Source organism: Lynx canadensis, chromosome C1, assembly GCF_007474595.2.
Source record: "Lynx canadensis isolate LIC74 chromosome C1, mLynCan4.pri.v2, whole genome shotgun sequence".
Taxonomy (NCBI): domain Eukaryota; kingdom Metazoa; phylum Chordata; class Mammalia; order Carnivora; family Felidae; genus Lynx; species Lynx canadensis.
The window spans coordinates 113,553,937-113,571,059 of NC_044310.1; the positions used below are offsets into that span (position 1 = coordinate 113,553,937).

General features: G+C 43.6%; 1 protein-coding gene across 2 annotated transcripts in view; it reads right to left on the minus strand.

Moving 5' to 3' along the window:
* Positions 1-17,123, minus strand: part of CNTNAP5 (contactin associated protein family member 5) — a 798,355-nt gene that overhangs the window by 337,722 nt on the left and 443,510 nt on the right. For both annotated transcript variants that reach the window (XM_030326880.1, XM_030326879.1), the window contains exons 9-10: positions 4,581-4,730; positions 1,607-1,778 (exon numbers count right to left, since the gene is read on the minus strand). In XM_030326880.1, the coding sequence (XP_030182740.1) occupies positions 1,607-1,778; positions 4,581-4,730 (322 nt within the window). The remainder of the gene's footprint in view (positions 1-1,606; positions 1,779-4,580; positions 4,731-17,123) is intronic.

Genomic DNA, 17,123 nt, shown 5'->3' on the forward strand with positions numbered 1-17,123 from the left:
GTCACTTAGCACACGGGGCCACGTTCCATGGGCACACAAATTTCTTCATAATTCCTAACGGCCCCAATCTCTAGCCGTGTGCACACCATGTACTCCATCACAGTGACCTTCCATATCCACTGAGCTATGTTTTATTGACCCTAAGGCACTATTCATTGTTAACATATACCCTTAGTTTATATGCCGCTAAGAAAGACATGTTGCCGATTGAATGATGATGCGTCATGGATTATAAAATGCATCCCAATATTTAACAATGGAAAACAGGCACTTGGAACTGTTGAAATGCTTGCAAGCCATGATCTCTCCTATTTCTCTGCCACTCCCCATGCTACATCCAGAAGACCCATCGTACACCGCACCCCTCATCATGCCTCAGCCAAGTCTGCCCGTCCTTTAAAATTTAGCTCAGCACCAGGGCACGTGGGTGGCTCAGTCTGTTGAGCATCAGACTTGGGCTCAGGTCATGATCTCATGGTTCGTGAGTTTGAGACTCACATCAGGCTCGCTGCTATCAGCGCAGAGCCTGATTCAGAGCCTCTGTCCGCCGCCCCGCCTCCTCTGTCCCTCCCCTGCTGGTGCTCTTTCTCTTAAAAATAAACATAAAAAAAAAAAAAAGACTTAGCTAAGCACCCCTTCCTGAAAACCTTCTTGACCTCATTCTCCCCACGGCCAGGCTGAGCTGCGGCTGCCAGACGTCCCACAAATAAGGGTGCACTACTTGGGCATTTATTGCATTTTATCATAATGGCTCATTTATTCCATGATGGGATGTGAGCAGAGACCCTGTAACACCAACACATGGGTAAGCACTGCACACCTATTATTCACCCATTTGTTGAACGATATATCGACGAGGATGACTGTAACCACAAGAATGAAGGAGGTAAGTGCTAGAGATAAAATGTGGAGAGCACGCTAAGCCTGGCTGAAAACTCAGAACTGGTCCTCTTTAATTTTCCAAAGTGTGTCTTTGAAGCTAGAAATTTTAAATGTAAGAGGAGTTGGAGCCCGGAAGAAATAAAGAAAGAAACTGAACTTGTGCCGCATCTGTGGGTTGCACAGTATTAAATGCTGATTCTCTCCATGGGGGACCTGCTCTTTTCTGCACCAAAGAAGCCATGGTTTGGAGGTGACACCACAGGTCAGTGGCCCCAGGAGTCACCTCACCACTGGACCACACGAACCTCTGTTCTAGACCCTGAGGGCCTGATGTTCATCTGCCCCTGTTAGAAAGGATGCTCCCTGCTCTAAAGAATAAAATGGCTTAAGACCGAAGTAATCCCTCCCTCCTTTTTGCTTCACTCTTAACTTCAAAGTAATCAAATGTTGTTTATGCATACAATTTTAATCCTGTCACAAATTTGTATTTTGATTTAATTTGCATATCCCATTTACTGCAAGTCAACATGAAGAGAGACTCAACTAATTTAAACCATTTTTCTCTGGGCCTGAAATCCTTTCAGAAATATTTTCCATTAGGCAACTCAATTATGTCTAATGTGGCTAATGTCAGTGGATTAGAATTTTGCTTAAAGAAACTCATATTTAGAACAGTGAGAATGGGAAGGGGGTGGGAGAACAGAGGAGAAGAGACAATAATTACCTGTCTTTGATGCTACACAGATCAATGTGTAAATCACTAAAATTCCCCAGGGAACCTTGCTGAACTGAAATGAGGTCCTTGGACTGGTTATCAATAAAGATGAGCCTCATGCAGCCTTGGAAAGCCTTAATGGGATTTAAACATTGGGAATCGGTGAGATTGTCAGGGCACCCTGTGGGACAGAGAAAAAAAAATGAGGAAGAATACTGAAATGATCAGTCATTGCTTTGGCGACCTATTGATGGAGGACCTGGAGGTCTAATTGTTTTGGGGGCTTTTTCATTCACAGCAGTGCACACATGTTCGTTGGAAATCCTAGCATTCTCAAAGAAGGGACAGAATTGGTATAAAACAGGGCACACTCAATCGTTGTACGGAACAGAAAACACCATGCATAAAGGGAACACCGATACTGTAACATTCACCTGGTCCCTCTTTCTTTTCGCCTGTCGGTAAACTATCCAACCATCCAGTTGCATGGTGTATTTCACTCATCCCAAGAGGCAACATATTATAACTACTTGGGAGTTTGGGTTCTGTCTCGAAACACGCTCTAAATGCACAATTCAATTCTCAATTACACTTTCAAAGGAAATTATGGTTTGGGTAAGGATGGTGGCAGAGTAATCGTCTGGCTAATTGTTGGCATTAACAGGCTTAGTTCCTGAGAAAGGTACACACGCAGGAACAGAACTGGAATTCTGAAGCGAGGCGCAAAGCAAACGCAGATGCCAAAGGAACTACGAGCTTAAATGCACCTAGTTATAGGGCTGTAATAGCACACTGAAAGGTTAACACCGTACCTCTTTAAAGGGTGTTCCTTAAAAAAAAAAACACTGCATTACGCTGATTTAGCATAGCTTGCGATCAGGGCACTTCTCATTAAGACAGGTACACGGCAATGTAGGTATATGAGCGCTTGTGCTCCATCCCGATGGGTTTTAATAGGTTCAGAGCATATGGGAATGCAAGCTTGAAAACATGGCAATAACCCATAAATAATTGGGAATTATTTCAGCCATTTCTAATAGACAGTCACTGCTGGGCTGATGCCCAGCAGCTGCTTAACAGCTCACAGGCACACCATAAAACGAAGAGAGATTCCTACAAGTTCTAATTGAAACTGTAGAGAGAATTTATGTAAGTTGACTATTATTGCTCAGGCTCATTTTTCACCTCCCTTAAGTTTATGGTCTACGTGTGGGGCGCTCGCTTAAATGCCGTTCAAATCGCAGATAAGTCTCGGCCTTGTAAACCCAGCGCCCCCTTAACTGGGGGAAAGCCAGACATTTCGTCTTCGAGGCATTCTGTATGCCGTAATCATCGAACATCACTTTCCTCAGAAACAAATACAAGAATGCTTTTCTCTCTTTGTTGATGAGACACTGCATGTGATGCAAGAATTATGCAGTCTGTGAAATGTATCTTAGGGTCCCCAAGACCCTTCTTCTGCTGCCTTTATGCTACGTTTGCTAGCATCCCTTTGCTGTCCCAACGCAGCAGGTTGCAGAGAACACAGACCTGGGGGTGGGTCCTGATTCTAACGTTTATACAAAGTTATTTCATTTCAGCAAACACCAGTCTTACTGTCTGTGAAATGGGGCTACAATCGCCTACTTCACAAAGTTCCTGCACGAATTAAATGGCGTAAGACACACACGACATTTAGAGGCAAGGGAAGAGCTCCTTTCTTGTTGGAATCTGTTGTCCTTGCAGACGTGGGGATTCAGAGTGAAGGACAGAGGGTTTTGGTGGGGTCTTAAAAAATCAAACCACAACAGTATTGCTCTATGCTGCTTCCCTTCCAGGATACCTTGTTATGTACAATGTACTTATGCAAAGCCCCTTCTGGATTTCAAAACTTAACCGTGTGTCAGTGCCATGAGAGAAGTGATTTGCAAAGTCTATTTGAGAGACCGCACTTTGTAATTTTACACAAACACTTCCCTTCAGTTTCCTAATGGACGAAGAATTAGCAACAGGAGAACAGGCCCAGCCCACACCCGTGTTTACAAAAGGTGCAGCCCGTGTGTCTATTTGCAAGCATGTAACCCTGACCCTGCTGAAGTTCTCCAGCAGTCTGGCTTTGTTTCTCCATGTCCTAGATAAGGAAGTTCAGGGACCATCAGGGTCTTCCTCAAGGTCAGACGGCTCTTTGACATTACTCTCTAGAGACTGTTTCTATGATACAAACACATGACTAAAAAATTAGATACTAAGATTGTTAATGAAAGAAATAACTTGGGGAAAAAAACTAAATAAAACTGCACATGCATCTATAAAAAGGCAATGAATTCCTCATCATGTAGTTTTCATCCTTTCCAGTATGCCCCGTGTCTTTGTCATTGGGAATGTTCCTAGGATTCACCTGGAAATGGGGACAGCTGGACCTGTATCGCCTGCTCCACTGGAGCTACAAGTTCACAGGACTTCTAGACCTTCCCCATTTTTAGAGCCCTACTTCACGGGCATGGCCTCCAGGGATGTCAGGAAGGAATGAACAGACAGGGATTCAGACAGCAAAGCGGCAGAGTAGCCTATATGGCTGAGGATCCTGGCTGTGCCTTCCCTGCCTTCCCATCTGGATTTTTCCTTTCGCAGGTACTGCTGACTGTTGGTACACATCCTCCAAGTTTTCAGCTGACTTCCTCCTTCCCAACGTGATCACGGAGCTTGGCATGGCTACAAAAATCTCCTTTGGACATGTTACATAACACCAGCTCTTATAGCTAAAGTTTTTCTTTTTTTCTTTTTTTTTCCCCTCTGCACTGACCTAGATAGTTTATATCTGCACAGCTGTCAGAAAGTTTGCTTCTCATTATTTTGTGCTTGGGATTGGGTACCTGTGTGTGCGTGCGCGCGCGCACGTGTGTGTGAATGGTCTAATTGCCAAAAAAAAAGAATGATTAGAGCAAAATAATTGTCCATTGCATTCTCCCTCCGTCCTTTATTTTTCAAAATCTGGGGAACTTACCTCCAAAGTAGTAGCTATTTCCAGAATAAATCTGTACACGAGTGGTGTCCTGCGCCGGGGATGCTGCATCATTATCCAGAGTAAGAGTGATGCGGTCCCTTCTGGCGGTGATGCTGACTGAATGCCACAAGCCATCATTCAAGCTGCTGCCTGCAAAAAAAACAGGGAAGGCAGTAGGGATGATTGACTGGGGAGATCTGGAGCCAGCGGGGCTCATCCTCCTCACCTGCCGGGCTCCGTGCTCCACGCGTGCTCTCAGCAGCCTCCCCGTGTCTCCTTTTGCTTAAACCAAACCCCCAGCAGACCCATAAGCCTCACCTTCCCTCCTCTCTTTACCACTTCACTTCTCTTTTTTTTTTCAAAGTGGCTGAACAATGTCTGATACATTTGAGTTCAAAACAAAAGGGCAAAACACAAATTGGTCTGTATATTACAACTACAGGTGTTGCCAAATGAACTGACCTCTTGCTATAAATGCAAAGTAAAAGGTTGAAAGGAAAAACTTAAAAATGCCCATGCCTGGGTGGCTCAGTTGGTTCAGCATCTGACTCTTGATTTCCGCCCAGGTCGGGATCTCACGGTTTGTGAGTTCGAGCCCTGTGTCAGGATCTGTGCTGGTAACACAGAGCCTGCTTGGGATCTTCTCTCTCCCTCTCTCTTTCTGCCCTTCCCCTGCTCATTCTCTCTCTCTCTCTCTCAAAATATATAAACTTACAAAAAAATGCCCATGGTGATTTTATCTCTGTGTGGTAGGATTATAGGTGATTTGTTTTTCTCACATTTTCCTGCAAATGCCTTATGTTTCTTTTTTAGTAAGGGGCATGTGGGTGGCACAGTAGGTTCAGTGTCTGACTTTTGGTTTCAGCTCAGGTCATGATATCAGCCCTGTGTTCGAGCCCTGTGTCGGGCTCTGTGCTGGCAGCACAGAGCCTGCTTGGAATCCTCTCTCTACCTCTCTGCCCCTCCTCTGCTTGCACACCTTCTCTCCCTCAAAATAAATAAATAAAGTTAAAAAATTTTTAATTAAAAATAAACTATTTTTAAAGGCAAAAGTAGATGAGGAAAGCCAGATTCTAGTGATGTGCCAGGCAAAGGCCGTCTACCTTTGGAGACACGTAATACACTAGCTCAATCTCAACATTTTTCTTTAACTAATTAGGTGACACTGGCTATTCCTACCTTCCCTGAAGTCTGGCTTTATTGTCTGCAAAGATCATAATTCCTACTCTGTGTCCTTGTTAAGAGGATCCATTGAGATCAGGCAGGAAATGTCCTAGGACAGTTGGAGGCATCCTGAGTGTTTATTAAAAGGTAATTCTCTTAAGGGTGCCTGGATGGCTCAGTAGGTTGAGGATCCAGCTCTCAATTTCAGCTCAGTTCATGATCGCAGGGTCACGGGATCGAGCCCTGTGTTAGCCTCCCTGCTGAGTGCGGAGCCTGCTTAAGATTCTCTCTCTCTACCTCTGCCCCTCCCCCACTTGTGCCCTCATTTTTTTCTCTCTCTCTCTCTGTAAATAATAATGATAATTTTTTTTAAAGGTAATTCCTATCTTGTTCTTTTGCCTCAGATGTCTTTGGTGCATAACTACCCTGCCAGCCTACCTTACTAAGAAAACTGTACTGGGAATTAGTCATGAAGATGGGAATAGTTTCTTTCTAAAAAAATCTATCAGCTATTAAGACTCTGTCGGTGCCAAGTACTTGCTCGAGGAAACACAGTCTTATTCATCAGTCTGGTCACAAAGATGTGTCTGTGACAAAAGCACACAGTCATACGTCTCCACTCAGTAGACATTTCTTGTGTCTTGCTATGTGCGGAGTTGTTTTCCTCCTCTTATTGCCTCAGTTTTCTCCCCTGCAACGTGGGGGAAATGACTTCTAGGCTGTTGTGATAATTATACAGTAGTCAATACAGTAGTGCATGTAGAACGGTCCATGTCGCGTCATAAGCAGACAATGATGTTAGCTAAAACAAATGGACAGAAGAGCAACTATAAAATGGTCCCTGGATTGTGAAGTATGGAGAGTACCATCACCATGTGATGGAGAGGCATATCACATGATGTCTATAGGCTACCATTAAATGGAAGAGGCACGCAGTGAGGGTTACAATACTGTCCTCTGCGGGGCGCCTGGGTGGCTCAGTGGGTTAAGCGTCCAACTTGAGCTCAGGTGATGATCTCATGGTTTGTGAGTTCAAGCCCCACATCAGGCTCTCTATGGTGAGTGAGGAGCCTGCTTCAGGTCTTCTGTCTCCCTCTCTCCTGCTCCTCCCCAGCTTGCCCACATTGTCTCTCTTTCTCAAAAATAAATAAATATTAAAAAAAAAAAAAAGAATTCTGTCCTTCGAGTTCAGGGTAGTGGGACAGACAAAAAAGGCAAGAAAAGAACACTGCATGCAGTTTTGGGTGGAGTGGTACTATGGAAGCAGAGAAGAAAGAAAACCTAACTAATGGCATAGGAGGATCCCTGAAAGACTTCACAGCAGAGATGGTGACAGTTTAGGGAAGTTCTGAAAAGTGCAAAGAGTTCTCTACTCAGAGAGCAAGAGTCCAGGAGTCAAAGAGCCTGTACAAAAAAGCCAGGGTCTGCAATGAGAAGCGGGGGAGAACAAGAAGAAAGCCAGTGAGAAGGGATCCATTCACCCAGGGACCTGGCATGGAAAACTAAGGAATGGGTTTCCACAATTTCCTTGGATAAATGATTGTGTAAAGTGCTTTATTCAAGCCAATTCCATCAAAACCTTTGGGGATAGGACCCGAGGTATCTGCATTAAAAAAAAGAAATGTTTATTTATTTATTTTGAGACACGGAGAGAGAGTGGGGGGAGAGAGGCAGAGAGAGGAGAGAGAGAGAGAGAGAGAGGGAAGGAGGGAGACAGAAAGAGTGAGAGAGAGAGAATCCCAAGCAGGCTCTGCGCTGTCAGCACACAACCCACTGTGGGGCTTGATCTCATGAACCGTGAGATCATGATTGGAGCTGAAATCAAGAGTTGGATGCTCAACAGACTGAGCCCCCAGGCGCCCTGCGTCTGCATTTTTTTAAAAGCTCCCTGGGTGACTCTAACGTGCTGTCAGGAATGGAAACCACTGCTTTAGAACAATGGGAGGCCATGAAGGGTCTTCAGCATGGGAATGACCTAGCTGGAGGTCCACTGTGCAAAGACGGGGTGGCAGAGGACCGCTGGGAGTCAAAGCAGGAAGCACAATGGGTGGGGCCTACTGCTTGCACTGGCCCCAGAAGACCAGATGATAAGGGTCTCAGCCAAAGTAGCAGCAGTGACAATGGAGAGCAAGGGACAGAGTAAGAGCTGTTTCTGGAGGTAAAAGAAATCAGACTTGGTAAAGCCTACTGGAGCAGGTCCTAAGAAACCAGCTGGAAAGCAAGCACTGAAAATCAGAGCAGAGGTCTGCAGGGCTTCTCAGAATAGCTACTGAAGGCATGTGCCCCTGAGCCCTCATAGGGTTGGAGAAGGTGCCCAGGGAGCAGCACAGCACCAGGCTGGGAGCCCAGCTGCACTGCACCAGGCAGCTGGGTCCCATCTGCTCACAACAGGCCAGATGCAAGGGACCCCCCTGCATTTCCAGCCAGCTTCTTGGCAGCCTTGGCTGCGGCCCTGAACATCTGCTTGGGGTGAACCCAGGGGCTGCTCAACCTGGCGGCCGTACTTCCTCCCAAAAGCCAGAGTTTGGGTCCTAACCACGGGGACTCTGCTAATGAGGTAGAGGCTGTGTCACGCGTTTCCCGGCGATGAACATTTGACTTCCGGCAGGGGCATTTGGGGGGCACGGCCAGCTGTGGGTCTTTACTTCTTTTTATTCTCATTTGCATACTGATTTAAATACATTTGCATAACACAGGAGACTGCATCTGCAGACAAACTATAGACTGTTTGAGCTGGAAGAGGCGTCAGTAACTAACCCAACTTAGAGGATGTAAATACTGCCCCCCCCCCCCAGGGACCTGCTCAGCATCAGGGCTCCAGTAAGAAGAGAACGGAGGCGTGCAGAGTGTCCTGCCTAATCAGATACATCCTCTAGTCATTTCACAGATGACACTGGCCTGAGACAAGAGGTCTGACCTGTGGGAGTGGCAAGGCCAGAACACTGGCCTTTGTGTTCTGCTGCCTGGTCCCCTCCCCATCCCACATCACTGTCCATATCGCTCTCTTCAACACTGTCACTTAATGAGGGTTTGCATGGTTGCTTGTCTTTTTTTTTTTCCTTTCTTTCTTTCTTCTTCTCTTTTTTTCCCTCCCTTTTTGGTCTGCTTTTCCTTTTGGTTTCATCTTTTTGATCTTTTCCTCCATGGTCCCGAGTCCCTGTGTGAAATCTTCACTCTTCAGAGGAAAATTATGAGGACAGTGGTTCCTGAGGCTGACCACACAAAAGGCAGCACCTAGGGAGCTTCTGAAAAGACAGGTCCCTGGGCCCCACACCGGGTTAATTAAGGCAGGCTTCAGGGTGGCCCCAGGCCTTGGAAGGTTGTGCAGCCTGGGTTAGGAAACTACACCATCTGAGGTTTCAGAAGAGGAAGATGAAAAGAAGCCCGGAAAAACAAGGCTGGTTTTAGAGGAGCTGAGTTGGGAACAGATTCCAAGGCAAACGAAGTGACATATTCCCTTCTAAAAATCTGCTTTCTGCTGGGCCCTCCTTCCCACTTCATTCTGTTAATGGCTATATATGTAATATATATTTTTATAACCAAATAACACCCCTAGAAGTTCTCCAAGGTTTCGTTTCTAAGAATTCTTTTTTTAAAGGTACAGGTTTAAATGCTATTAATTGTTCACAAATTGGGGAAAACCGATGCTGTCAGAGTGCTTTCCTCCCAAAACCTCCCTGAGGTGAAAGGTCTGAAAGAAGAAAAGTTTTCAATGGGGAGAATGAGAAAGTACCACCTTTGAGGCCAGGAACACCTCGATGGGGAAATGCTCCTGGAGGTAGAACAGGGTAATCAGGGCCACTTTAGGGTGGCCCCCGAAGGATGCATAGGATTTAGGAGCCCAGGCTTAAAATGCGGGATTGGGGTTCTGGAAAGATTGGTGGACGATGACACACATATATTTTCTGACCTGCAAAGTGATGTCAAATATTTGCCATCTGCCAGACAGGCAACGGATACAAAACCAACACAGTTAGTGTAGAAAGAGGGAAACAGGCAATTTCATGTTGCTGATGGCAACGTAAGTTTGTACCTTCTTTCTGGAAGGCAAAATACCAAAGGGCATCAAAAAAAAAAAAAAAAAGCCCTAAAAATATCATACCTCATTTCCCATATTTTTTTTCTGAAGAATTAATCCTGAAATAGTACAAGCATTACAGCCAAGATTTAAGGGGAGGAGAGTTTATGAGGCCATTATTTCTAAGAGCAAAAATTCACAACTACCAGTATTTCCAACAATAGCGGGTTAGTTAAATCAAATACGGCATATTTAGTAACACGGAATATAATGTAGTCATCAAAAATTATAATGTCCAAGAATGCAAGTGATATCCAGATAAATGGAAAACTCAGGCTAAATGGCGTATGTGGTTATGGTATGCATTTTGTCAAAAATTGCTACAAAGAGAAAATACTGGAATGACATGGAATGATTAGTGTGTTGTTGTTTTTTTTTCTTACAGAGAGTACTAGAATTTTCAAAGTTTCTAAAAACAAAATGTCCAACTTTTATGATTATTTTTTAAGACTAACAAACTGAGTTGAGAAGAATAGGAAACATTTTCATCCTTTTCCACTTCTGGCCCTCCTTGTTAACAAAGCAACTGCTTCCAGGTCCCAGAATTCAGCTGAAGCCACTTGTCTAAAAGCTCCTTTACAATAAATAAAAAAAATAATAAATAAATAAATAAATAAATAAATAAGCGAGCTCCTTTACAGAGAGGGTTGGATAGACTTCTCTGTGCTTGCTTAAGACTTAACATGGAGTTTTTCTCCATGAAGGAAAAAAAAAGGCAGTTTCCATCATTGCTTGCAAATGAACTTTTGAAATACGGGCCAATTGTAAAAATAGCTAGTAACGCACATTAACAGTGCCGAATACCTGTGATGTGCCAGGCATTTTAAATGTGTAATTCCTAATTCTCACAATGGTCCAGGAGGCCCAGTTTCATGGTCCTCCCACTACAGATGCTAAAATGAAAAGCCAGAGAGGCTGTCCAGGGTCATATGGCTACTAGAGGTGGAGTCAGAATTGAAGGGAGGGGGGTGGGTTCCGGAGAACCAGCCTGAGCTCCTGCTCTCTCTCTCCACCCCTCCTAGGCCAACCCTGCCCCTGCTGCAGGAACTGATGGCCAATTGCTTCTGCAAAGTTCTATCTTCTGTCATTGAATGCAACTTTGCTTTTCTTTATTAGTATTTTTGGAACAGCTTGATTGAGATAAAATTCACGTGCCATACAATTCATTTATTTAAAATGCACAATTCAAGAGGTGCCCACGTGGCTCAGTCGGTCCAACGTCTGACTCCTGATTTCAGCTCAGGTCATGATGTCAGGGTTTGTGAGATTGAGCCTTGCATTGGGCTCTACGCTGACCAGTTAGGAGTCTGCTTGGGATTCCCTCTCTCCCTCTCTCTCTGCCCTCCAACCCCCTGCCCTCTCAAAAATAAATAAACATTTAAAAAAATGAAAAAAATAAAATGCAGAAGTCATTTTTTTTTTTTTTTAGTATATTCAGTCAGGCAACCATCACAATTAATTTTAAAACACTTGTAACGCCCGACAGAAATGTTATAACATATAGGTACCTCCTCCCCTATCTCCTCACCCCCCTCACCTCCAGCCCCAGTCAACTACTACTCTGCTTCCTGTCTGAATGGATTTCCCCGTCCTTGGCATTTCCTATACATGAATTCGTGCATCGGGTTCCCTTTTATGACTGGCTTCTGTCATCTAACACGTTTTCAAGGTTCATCCTTTGCTGTAGCTTGTGTCAGGATATTTTTATATTGCTGAATTATATACTCTATGGTATGGCTATCTCACATTTTATTTTTCCATTCACTAGCTGATGGACATCTGGGTTGTTTTCATTTAGGGGTATTATAAATAGAGTTTCTGTGAACATGTGTGCCAATTTCTGTGTAGACCTAAGCTTTCAGTTCTCGCAGTGAGCACCTTGGAGTCTGACCACTGGGTCATATGTGACTCTATGGCCAGAGCATCTCCAAAATGGCCGACCAGCTCATCTCACAAGGAAACTTCCGTTTTGACAATACTGAGTTCAAACGTTGGTCCTTGCTTTTGGTGGATCTTCTAGCTTCTAAGAATTAAAATACAATTCAACTTCTGTTTCTTAGAACGTCTACTTAGATCGGACGTGGAATTCTAGCTAATCGCCATTACTTCGATGCTATTTTTCCAGATAAGTAATCTTACCGAGCGTTTAATAAGCCATTTTGTATACTTTTTGTAATGAGAACTTCACAGCGACTGATAGTTCACATCTGATGGAATTGAGACTCAGAGCAGTTAAGTAATATTCTGAAAGGCCTAAACTTTTTTTTTTTTTTTTTTTTTTTAAGAAGAGTAAGGTTTTTCTAGAAGCAAAGTTCTTCAACACTGTCCCTGGATAATTTGGATTGGATAATTCTTTGTTGGGGGTAGGGCGTTCTGTAATACGCCCCTTATGTAGGACGTTTAGCAGCACCCCTGACTCACCAAATGCCAGTAACAGCCCCCCTACTCCCAGCACCACAAATATCTCCAGATATTGACAAAAGTCCCTTGGGTAGGTTTGGGGGAATGGGAGGCTGGGGTGGAAGGGTGGAGAATCTCCCTTGGTTGAGAATGACACATTAACTAATTTTTCAGTCTACAGAGCCCTGCTGCTCTCTCTCAACCCCACCCTATCTTTCTGTATTTCTCTTGTCCTCAAATGCCTAATAGATATTTGCATTTAGATTTCACCTTATTTCACTGTCTCTCCTGATGGTTTGAACACAGAATCTTTGGAACATCATGGCTGTCGCAGGACCTCTAAGCATCAGCTGATACAGCACAGGCCAGCATGCAGAGATTCAGCCCAGGCCAGAGGCACATCCCTGATGACTCTATTTCCAACCCTGGATATAACTTGTCACATATTTCCTTGATGCCTCTATTCACCCGTTACCCCTTGCTCAAAGCCGTGCCACTTATAATTTCTAGGAATTTAGACAGATTTCTTCATCCCTCGACACCTGCTTCCTCATCTGTAAAATAGAGACAGAATTACCCAGCTTGACTTGGAAGTTTCTAGGCTTTATCTTCTCCAGAAAACCCAATTCAGCTGATTTTCCCACATCCTGTCATGTCCACTGTTAACTTAATAGTTCAAAGGTAGTTTCAATTTTTTGTGAGAACAAAGTAGGGAATACATAAATAATTGAATAAAGCAGTCTTAAAATGTAAATCACATGGTAAAAGAGCATATTACAATTATTAGTACCACTATGCTATGATTTAGGTCCTGAGTTCTGTTTTCCTTGGATACATTTTATCCATCAATTATCAAATTTTATTAACCCTTCCCTATATGGTAGATTGAATTCATATTTTTCTTCCAATTCCTTCCCCAGCCATTATTCTATTATTTATCACCACAGCTGGGGAATTTTGTGACGACCTCCCTCTTTCCCCAGCCTCCGACTTCCTTCTGGTGCTGGACAGCCCACTACATTGAACTGTCTAAGGAGTACCCCACAGCTTGTCCTTCCAGTGGGTCATGGAGCTTGGAGAATGAATCTCAAACTGCTTAGCTTGACAATCGAATTTCCATCTATTGTCTCAATCCCATTTCCCAATATTCCTATGCAAACTCCCTACTGTAACTAAGCTAGTGCATTCATTATGCTCTAAGTGAATCCACTTACCTAATCGGTGCCTCCACTCCCAGCTTTCAATAACCAAGCCCATTTCCCTACCTTCCAATCCCCAGTATTTGTCTTAGAGAGCTTCTTCTCCTCAACTGTAAGAACAAGGAAGCATCCTTCTTTTTTTTTTAACTTTCTATCATAGGCACCAAGCACAGGGCAGAGCACATAACAAGTGCCTAATGATTGAGTGAATAGGTTAATAAACCAAGAAATGAGCAAAGCAGGTTTACCTTGACTAGACCAACACAGTGATTTCTCCATCTCAATCCCTATAACATCTGCTATCTGATCTATGCAGTTAGTTCATATTATTTATTGTGTTGAACCATGCATTATGCTTAATGCATAGCTGTAAGTCTCATCTCCCACTGAGATGAGTTCCTGGGGGTCAGAGTCTGAGTCTTGTTTTGGTATCCCCCTCAGCATCAACAGGACAGCATTCTGCCCTCTCCAAATGCTCACTGATTGATTGAGCATCTCACCAGCTGAATCTCCACTGCCAAGTGTCAGTAGCAGGGCTCTCCCTGGTGCCTGGGCCATAAATCACAGGTCAAACCTTTCCTAGTTGTTAAAGCCCAGCCTATACATCAAAGTGACCTGGATCCTGAAGACCCTCCTTGGTCAGGGTATGTAAGGAAAACATCCGGTTCTGCCATCCACTAGAGTCAGGCAGGAAATGTGACGTACTTGTGGTTGATGGTAAAGCCCTTGTTTCTGTGATATTGACTTGAATGCTCAACTCCAAAATCTACATGGTAAAAATCAAGCTCAACTCCAGAGACAGATAATTTCTCTATTGCCTTCACGATACAGCTCCAACTCCGATGTCTCTGTCAGAACGCTGCTTTCTCTTCTGACTGTCCTCCTTCGTCCTCCGTGACCCAGTCATCCTGAGCCAGCCATGGAGTCTTAGCCTCCTAGATCTCCTACTTCTTTCCTTGAATTGGAACATCCTTTCCTTCCCTCTTCGTTTGGCCAAATTCTATCCACTCTTCAAAACAAGCTGTCCTTGCCCCTGCCCCTAGAAAACCTTTCCCTTCTCACTCATCTGGCTTCCTGTCCTCCATGATCCCCCACTATCCTGAGCATACATCCTCTTGCATCACAAATGCCCCAAGACCATCTCTTCCAACTGTACCCATGGGCTCCCAGTGGCCAATGCCCCAATCCTCAGGTCTGAGCATACATACAGTGCCAGCAGAGAGTAGAAACTTCAAAACCTTCCTGAATTAAATGAAGGTAATGCAAATTATATGAGGGAATTATCAAAGCAGAAACTAGGAAAGAGCAAAGGAAGTGAGATCAGGATTGACTATTAGAGTGTAATATCTGATGTAATAATAAAAACCTAGCTCCCTCAGTTACTCTTTTGAGTGAATGGTGAGGAAGGAAGAGTCAGTTAAGAAATAAAATGATCCCACTGTCATTAATCAGACTGGAAAAAGCTACAGACGTCCAAGAGATCACTGTTTTGGGAAACATTCCCAACCTTTGCAGGATATCTCGAAGCTCAGGCAATTGCATTTCTCAGTTTCCCATAACTTGGAACACCTCATCACTTTTCTGTCTTCCGAAACTTGAACTCTGTGCCCGGCAGACAGCTTGTTGTGACAGTCACAGCCCTGTGGCTATTTATGTCTTTGCCCTTGTTAATGGGATTCTGTCATCAACATTATCTTAGCTCAAATACAGAGGCATTAATGACAACTTAATTGAAGCAGAGGACAAAGTTCACAAAGTTATCATGTTTACTTGATGTGCAGATGGTGGCTAGATATAAACAGCTTATATGAAAAAGGGTGATATTTGGGGAGCAGCTCCGATAATTGCAGGGTCGTAGCCTAAAACCATCTGGCCACAAGTAGTAATCAGGGCGAGCACTTCTATCCTGCATGATGCAGCTCTCCCAGCCATCTCTCCACCTCTGGTAGCTCTACTGGCCTTTGTCTAATTAGCACTTCCCCTGAGGGTAGCTCATTCCCAGGTTTGACACAGTAGGCAGCATATAACTGTGGTAATATGAACATTTGTTAAAAAAAAAAAAAAAAAAAAAAGTACGATTACCTCTCCTTTCACTGTTAAAATGATATCCCTCCAAATTGTTTTGGAGGTCAACCTTACTGGTTTATTCATTTAGACAGTTGCTTATATACTGGGCAAATAGTTATTGAAAACCTGTGATAAGCAAGGTGCTATACTACGCCTTGGGCAAATAGTGATGGGCGTGGCAGTATTCTGGTTCCCATGGAGCTTTATGTTCTAGTGGACAGAGAAGCAACCAAAAACCAATTAATAGACACATGATTGATATACCTTGTTATGCGCTGAATGGTGTTTTTCCCAAATTCACAGGCTGAGGTCCTTACTTCCAGTACCTGAGAATGTGTCTGTATTTGGAGATGAGAACCTTTAATGAAGTAACTGAGGAAAAATGAGGTTATATGACCAGGCCCATATCCAATATGATAGATGTCCTTATAATAAAAAAGATATAAGGTCTTATTAACTGTGCAAAAATAAGTTCCTAAGTCACCTAGTCTATGGTGTTTTGTTATAGTAGTCATAATGCGCACACACACACACACACACACACACACACGGGTAAATACTACATCAGAGAGAGCTAGAAGACTATGTGACGGGGCATCTGGCCAGCTTTGGCAAGGTTTCTTGAGAAACCATTTGAAATGTATTCTAAAAGGTAAGTGGGGTGGTGTTGACCATAATTGTAGGACTTATTTAATTTAAACACAGTCGATGTTAAATAACGATCAAAGAAATGCCCATCTAGCTGTTGACCTAGGTTATGCCACTAGAATTTCACCTTATCTTCAGTCCCAAAAGTCTACTAAGTATGGAAAATCGATAGCTGATTAAAATGGATTGCTTAATTGATATTTTTGGAATGCTCTTTCTAGAAATCTTCCTATTCAAAGCCATTATATGGAAATATGAAAGTTACAAAATGGTTGAAAACAATTGCTTTTACCTAGGGATTAAATAGGATGAGGTGAGAGGGCCTCTTCAAAATATGCTCTTTGCCTCAACTGAAAAATTCCCCTTGATATCTGGTTGATTTGTGGATCTTTGCTAGTTGTATCTCCTCTTGTGCAAGAATTCTGTTCTGTGCCTGGGTACTGGTTTTTACTTTCCATCTTCCCAGGCTATAATCATTCCATGATGCCCAGCTGTTAGGTTGAGGTCTGGAGACTTCCACTTCCATTTCCCAGGTTCCATTCAGCATGGCCGAGACTCATTGTGTAATCCCAAAAACTCCACCGAGAGCTCAATACCTCTAGTGACACCAAGGAAAGCTCTGGATAGTTTATTCCTCTAATGGAAAAGCAAAAGTGCTCTTCACACGGTTTGGCCTTACTGGTCCCTATTGTACTTGCTCAGTGACATAACCATAAAAACCCTCAACTATAGGGCACCTGGGTGGCTCAGGCAGTTAAATGCACGACTCTTGATTTCGGCTCGGGTCATGACCTCACAGTTTGTGAGTTTGAGCCCCATGTCAGGCTGTACATTGACAGTGCAGAGCCTACTTGGGATTCTTTCTTTCCTTCTCTCTCTGTTCCTCCTCAGAATAAATAAATACATTTTTAAAAATTCAACTATGAGAAAGCCTTATTCAGAGACCCTTGCCATGTCTCTGTCTTATTTTTTCTCCACATGTGATAG